The sequence below is a fragment of the Melanotaenia boesemani genome, chromosome 17 (genome assembly GCF_017639745.1).
Source record: "Melanotaenia boesemani isolate fMelBoe1 chromosome 17, fMelBoe1.pri, whole genome shotgun sequence".
Taxonomy (NCBI): Eukaryota; Metazoa; Chordata; class Actinopteri; order Atheriniformes; family Melanotaeniidae; genus Melanotaenia; species Melanotaenia boesemani.
Window position 1 is genome coordinate 19679461 of NC_055698.1, and position 6921 is coordinate 19686381.

At 38.7% G+C, this 6921-nt stretch overlaps 1 protein-coding gene across 1 annotated transcript; it reads left to right on the forward strand.

The window, feature by feature from the left end:
* The first annotated feature begins 774 nt into the window (after window positions 1-774).
* Window positions 775-5403, forward strand: LOC121657124 (kelch-like protein 10). The gene is made up of 5 exons (XM_042012514.1): window positions 775-965; window positions 1735-2218; window positions 3021-3638; window positions 3808-3957; window positions 4992-5403. Exons 1-5 carry the CDS (start codon window positions 820-822, stop codon window positions 5349-5351), a joined length of 1758 nt encoding a protein of 585 aa, XP_041868448.1. The 5' UTR covers window positions 775-819; the 3' UTR covers window positions 5352-5403.
* Window positions 5404-6921: the final 1518 nt, after the last annotated feature.

Consider the following 6921-nt stretch of genomic DNA (forward strand, 5'->3'; position numbering starts at 1 on the left):
TGGTCACATTCATTGTGTAAGCATGTGTGTGCTCTGTGTACTGTGTGTGGTTTTATAGAAAAGGAATTTTTGAATTTGGATGGGATGTTTACTTTGGAGATATTGCCAAGAAGACAGAATGGTGCTGTTGTTGGGACTCCACAGCTCAGGCAGGTGGAGAGTGTCTTATGATGTGGTTACCATGGTTAGTGTGGTTAATCAACATTGATTGCCATTTTGATAAACTTGACAGGCCAGTAATGTCAGTATCTCACTATGTAGAAGCAGGTCAACAACATTACACACATGTAAACCAAAAACTGTTAAGTTAGCACACAGCCAATGGATGTTGCTTAATTCATCACCTGATAAACTGACCAGTAGATTGTCATTTTACCCACCAAACTGAATTTTAACCTGCATTTGGTGGGTTGGCATGTGTTAATTTAGAGCCCAGATCATAAATGGTCAACAATGCTGTTTTGTACATTTTTTATTAGGTTTTTAAAAGACACTCTAATATGAGATACTATATCACAAGAGTTTATCTTTTTAATAAAAATTACTTGAAAACATGTATGGGGCAAAACTACCTTCTGTCAGCTATAAAGCTAAGATACATTACATGACACAAGGCTTTTCAGAACTTGCTGTAATGTAAAAAAAAAAAAAAAAAAAAAAAAAAAAAAGAAAGAATGGAATTGTCACAAAAGTGGACATTGTGATGTAATAAAGTTGCATTCTGGAATCATTTAGTGATTTAGTTCCTAATTCAGTCTTTCCTAAATCCTGCCTCACTCACACAAACAACTGAGATACGACTTCCTGCCAAAATTCAAGATGAACAGTAAACCCTCACACAAGATGAGTTCAGTGTTTAATGAACTCCGCCTGAATGGACACTTTTGTGACATAATTATCAAAGTTGGAGAGACTGAATTTCCGGCCCACAAGCTCATCCTTTCAAACTGTTCCCCATACTTCCGGTAAGTTGAATTTGTTTATAACATGGAGGAAAATGGAGGATTTATATTCCCACACTGAGCATAAAAACAATGTTTTTGCTTTAGTTAAATATCTGAAATTGAAACTTTATTTAACTGAAGGGCAATGTTGAATTACTGAGCATTGCTAATTTAACAGGTTTGTCACATATGATGCTAAAAAGATAATGGGCAATAGGAATTAAATAAATAACATAACAGATATTATAGGTGATTTTGACCAACAGTGTGGGTTTTTATGGTATTATTTAAACATCTACCTGATGTTATGTAGACCACCTTTGTACAAGACCAAAATAGCTCTAATCTTGAAAAAAAATATATCTTAAAATAAGCAGCTCTAGTTTTAATTGTTTTCATTTAGTTATTTTTTTATGATTGTAACATAATTTTATGATGTTTCACACCCTTTTAAATATGTCTGAATATGGTTTTGTTTCTCTTTATATTCTTTTATGTACTTTTTAATGCCTCTTCTGCACCTCACAGTAATTATTTTACTGTTTTATGTAAACACGCTGAATTGTTTTGTAGATAAAATGTGCTATACAAATAAACTTGACTTGAATTCAGCAAGTGTTGAAAAACCCAATTTGGCCCTACACCTTTATTGGTGATAATTTGTTTTTGACAGGTTTTATTTTCACTTTGTTGTATTTGTTTTAAAAAGTGTTGTGAATGGAGAGAAGAAAACAGTATATTGCATGCCATCTTTTTGAACATGGAAATATTTTCTGTGCCTCCTTTTCAGGGCTCTCTTCACACGATGGTCTGAGCCAGATCGGAAGGTCTTTCACATACCCGGCATCTCTGCTAATACTATGCAGCTCCTCCTTGACTACGCATACACCGGTTTATTGTCTGTCACAGAGAAAAATGTGCGGGAAGTTATGGTAGCTGCCGATCAGTTTAATGCAATGGATGTCATACAGTCCTGCTGTGACTTCCTTGAGAAGACACTGAGCCCAAAAAACTGCATCAGCATCTGGCAGTTAACAAAAATCTGCTTCCAGCTCACATTGCACTCTAAGGCATACCGATATATCATTGAGTACTTTGAGGAGGTTGTGGCCTACAGAGAATTGTTCCAGCTCTCTGTGGAGGAGCTCAGTACAATCATTGAAAAAGACGACCTCATTGTCAAAGAGGAATTCATTGTTTGGGAGGCTGTCTTGAAGTGGATTCGTCATTCTCCACAAGACCGTCAAAGACATGTGGCTGCTCTCTTGTCTAAGGTAAAGTAACTTATGCAAACACATTTTTATTTAATATTAGTATATTCAGTATTAAGTTGACTTTTATTTGATAGATGTACAGTGCCAGTTAAAAGTGGACAGATTTCCCCATTGGATTTAATGGGAAAGTGTGTCCAATCATTTAACTAGTACTGTATGAGGGCTTCAAAACCACATTGTTCAATTAGGTTAATCCATGATGTTGTCTGCCAAGTTTGAGGATACTTTGATATCTAAACTTCTATTTGGCTGTTTTTTGGGTTTATCTATCCATTCTGGTGTCACAGACAGATAAGTCAAACTGGGCCTCATCTATCATAAACAGCAACAAGTATAGAAACAGGAGAATATGGAGACATTAGTATCACAACATACTTCTAGTTCCCCTTGAAAGCACATAAAATGTCCTGTTTTGTGAATCTTGGTTTGAGTCCTGTTATATGTAGCACAGTAAAACCACAACTGAAAATTGTAAAAAAGTAAAATCCTGGAGAGCCAGCAGTACCAGAACCAGACTGCCCAGTAGGTTTATGGTGGGGATCCTCAGTAAATGTTGATCTGTTAAAGTCACCTTTGTTTCTACTTGGAAACTGAATTAACTTTTTTATTGGAATTTGTTTACAATAAAAAAAAATCAATAATACATAGCCTTATCTTGGATGACTATAACCTTTGGAAGATTTTGCTCAGTAAAACAGATTAAGCCACCATATATGCAGCTTAAACTATAGCTGAAATTGTGTAAAATGATAAAATGTTAGTTAAATGGCCTGGAAGTCATTTTCATGCTATCTCCTCACAGGTTCGACTGGCCCTGTTGGGTAGGGACTATATCCGGGCCAATCTGCTGACTAATGACTTAATCAGGAGCAGTACTGACTGCATGCCCATTATTACCAGTGCTATTAAAATTGCATCTACCATCGACACATACAGGCTTCCCTTTCCCGGCATCTGTAATGCCCTTTGCCGTCCTCGCCTGCCGAGTGCAATCCTACTGGCTCTTGGGGGCTGGAGCGGTGGAGATCCAACCAATGGCATTGAGGCTTATGATGTCCGGGCTGACCGCTGGATCAACATAACAAATAATCTAGAGAGTCCTCGTGCCTATCACGGCGCTGCCTTCCTCAATGGATATGTGTACTGCGTTGGTGGCTTTGATAGAGTGGAGCATTTCAACAGCGTGCGCAGGTTTGACCCCAGAACACACACTTGGTCTGAAGTGGCACCCATGTACTGCCGCCGCTGCTATGTGAGTGTAGCCGTGCTCAATGGATGCATGTATGCAATGGGAGGCTACGATGGACACTCAAGACTCAACACTGCAGAATACTATCGACCTGAAATCAACCAGTGGAGTCATATTGCGTCGATGCATGAGCAGCGGAGCGACGCCAGTTGCACAGCCTTCAACAACAGGGTGGGTATATGGAGAGTGGCTCAGAGGGCATTAGAGTGAAGGTGAATTAAACACTTCAAAATTGTATGAAACAAACTGATGACCTTTCCAAAAAAGAAAAAAAAAAGTAAAAGTTGTCAGAGAATATTGTTCACGAAGTTAAATTACTTAAAACTCATTTTGTATTTAGGTTTACATTTGTGGTGGATTCAATGGACATGAGTGCCTGCAAACAGCAGAGTACTACAGCCCAGATACCAACCAGTGGACAATAATCTCCCCCATGAACAGCCGACGCAGTGGCATAGGAGTCATTGCATATGCAGATCGTGTCTACGCAGTAAGTGCAGGAACCACTGCTGACACACAGGTTACATATAAATTACATCTATAATGTGTGAAAGCTTTCATCAGTGGGGCTTTTAAATTGATCAGACTCACAGAGGGGGGTTTAGGCCATTAAGCTTGTGTTTATAATCAGATCTAATTCCTGACCATGTTAATTGGTGATTTAATTGATTTGTTATGTTTAGGCTACACTTATCAGCCAATCAGCTCCCTGAAAGACAATGAGCTTTATGAAACCTAATTTGATAGTTATTCATTAATTCAAAAGTAGTAGTAGCTGTTTTTTTTTCTTTAGTTATTTATCTTTTTGACTCTGAGCCAAACTGCTAACCTCTCTGTGGTAATGGCTGAAAACGTAGGAAATCACCACATGTTCCAATCCATTCCCCGCTGATAATGTACCATGCATCTAATTCACTTCTGAATGTTGTTCTACATAAACACTTCCATGTTTCCGATGATAATGCAGCATTCATACAGCATCATCTCTCCAACTGCCTACATGTGAGAAAATATTTGCCCACCTGTTTTTGTTTTGTGAAGATGTATAAGTCGTAACATGTTTCAACTGTGCAAGGTTAAAAGGTTACGAATGCTCAAGAACCACTGAGAAAACTTGGGATTGGGCCCAAAGCAAGTTTTTCTCATTATCAATTAAGTTTAAGTGTTTGTGCTGCAGTGATTTAGACCTGAACAAAGATGAAGGCATATTAGGAACAAAAAATAATTTCAATTAAAATTTGCAAACCAAAGTGCTTCAAGAAGAATACCTGAAATAAAACAAAACAAAGCAAAAAAACAAAAAACAAAACAACAACAAAAAAAAAATAACGAAATAGCTGAAACACAGCACACAATTGAGCAAGTTAGACCTGACTTTTTTTTATCCAACTGTCTCCTATTTAATCCACTCCTTTATTTTAACTGACGTAAACCTGACATGTTTTTTTTTTTTTACAAAGATGCTGAGATCTATCTACTGACATTTAAACAATTTTCCTTAATGCTGTACTTTCATTGCCATAGGTTGGCGGATTTGATGGCACCAACCGTCTGTGCACTGCTGAGGCCTATAACATTCAAAATAACACTTGGGAAAACTTGCCCTCCATGATGACACCCCGTAGCAACTTTGGCATTGAAGTAATTGAAGACAAGCTCTTTGTCGTCGGAGGCTTCAACGGCTTTACCACCACCTACAATGTCGAGTGCTATGATGCCACATTGGATCAGTGGTCTGAGGCCTGTGACATGTCCATTTTCCGCAGTGCCCTGAGCTGCTGTGTGCTGTCTGGACTCCCCAACATGACTGACTACTCTCTGAGTCGTGACGCCCTGCCACTGTTACATTTTGAGGAGGAAATGGAGTCAGGAGACTCCTCCTGAACAGTCTGTGGCAATTGAGTACAATCCACCCATGTGCTCAACTGTAACATTAAGAAATGAAATAAATTCCTCACTGCATCAAACTATTGTTAAATGAAAGATTTTTTTTCACAAATTTGGCCCATAAATGACTGGGTTTTGTGACTAAACTGATCATAAAATGCTCTGCTGTTGCAACCAATTGTCTGTTAGACAAAAAGTAAGAACAGTGTACAATATTTTCTCTGAAGATGACAGGTCTTGATTGATAGTCGAGGTTTACTGCTGTGGCTGCCCGAACTCCACTGCCCCAGATTAGCTGAAGAGAGCGGTCAAACTCAATGTCACATTCATGATATAATGCCCAAATAGTCATGAAATAAAAAGGGCTGCTACCTTGAACATCAGAATCAAAGGTTTCTTTTCACTTATAGGTCGTCGGGTGTGAAGGGTGGGCTGGCCCTCCCTTCACACCTGGCGACTCCATCATTGGTTTCTTTTTATTTACAAGTCAATCTTATACAAGACACCTTTCTATCTGTCATCTCTTCTCCACTTCGCTCACAGCACTCATCACACCAGGTCAACCAAATTTATTAAGCTCATTACTCCCAAAACTTCCACTGTTTTCGGCTGTAACGCCTTCCACTTTTCTGCTGCAAATGACTGGAGCACACTGCAGAACACTCTTAAACTTCCATCTCTGATATCTGTTTCTTCGTTTAGACAGAGACTTCAACACATTATTGTCGACACTTGTTCCTGCTGACGATGCTGACTCTCACTTAGATACAAACATTTGTCCACTACTTTTTCTTTCATATAGATCTGTCCCATATACTGAGACCTACTCCCTTCCCCCTTTCATTTTTATATATTTGTACTTGCTCTGCATTGTTAGGTGCATTTTTTGTATTGTTGTATTGTGGTTCTTGTGTATGCACAGTTGTATGTTTGTATGTATGTACGTTATTTATTCCTGCTGGGGCCTCTTGGCCAGGTCATGTTTGCAAATGAGAACTGGTTCTCAAACATTTTTTACCTGGTTAAATAAAGGTTAAATAAAAATAAATAAAAACAACCAAATGTGTAACAGCACATTGTCATTGTCTATCACCATGCTCTCTTGCAGGTCAGGGGCTCCTCTCTCTCTAATTCTTTAATTTAATCTGAATATTAGCTGCGTTTGTGGCCAACCTTAATATCAAGAGAAACACCACGATTATGATAGGGTGTGTTTTCTCTGTCATTCTCTTTTGTGACTAATGTAGTTGGGGAAAAGGCCTCAGTTCATCAAGTACTAACTGCAAGCTGTTTGCATTGCCAGGATGTGTCAGCAGTTTCCCCAGAAAAAACCCTATGTCACTGTTGCACAGAGCTCCAAAAGCTACAGGGAAGCAGGCTTTACTCAGGGAGAACTCTGAGCGGGAGTTAACAGCCACGATCTTTAAGTTATTCCAGTTTTTTCTTGCCAACATAAACAAAGCAGAGAGTGGGAGGAGACTTTGAAGAAAAGCTGAGACTGTAGGTGGAGCTCATTAGCATATTAATTAGTAGTGGAGAATGCCCCGTGCTATATTAAATCCACACT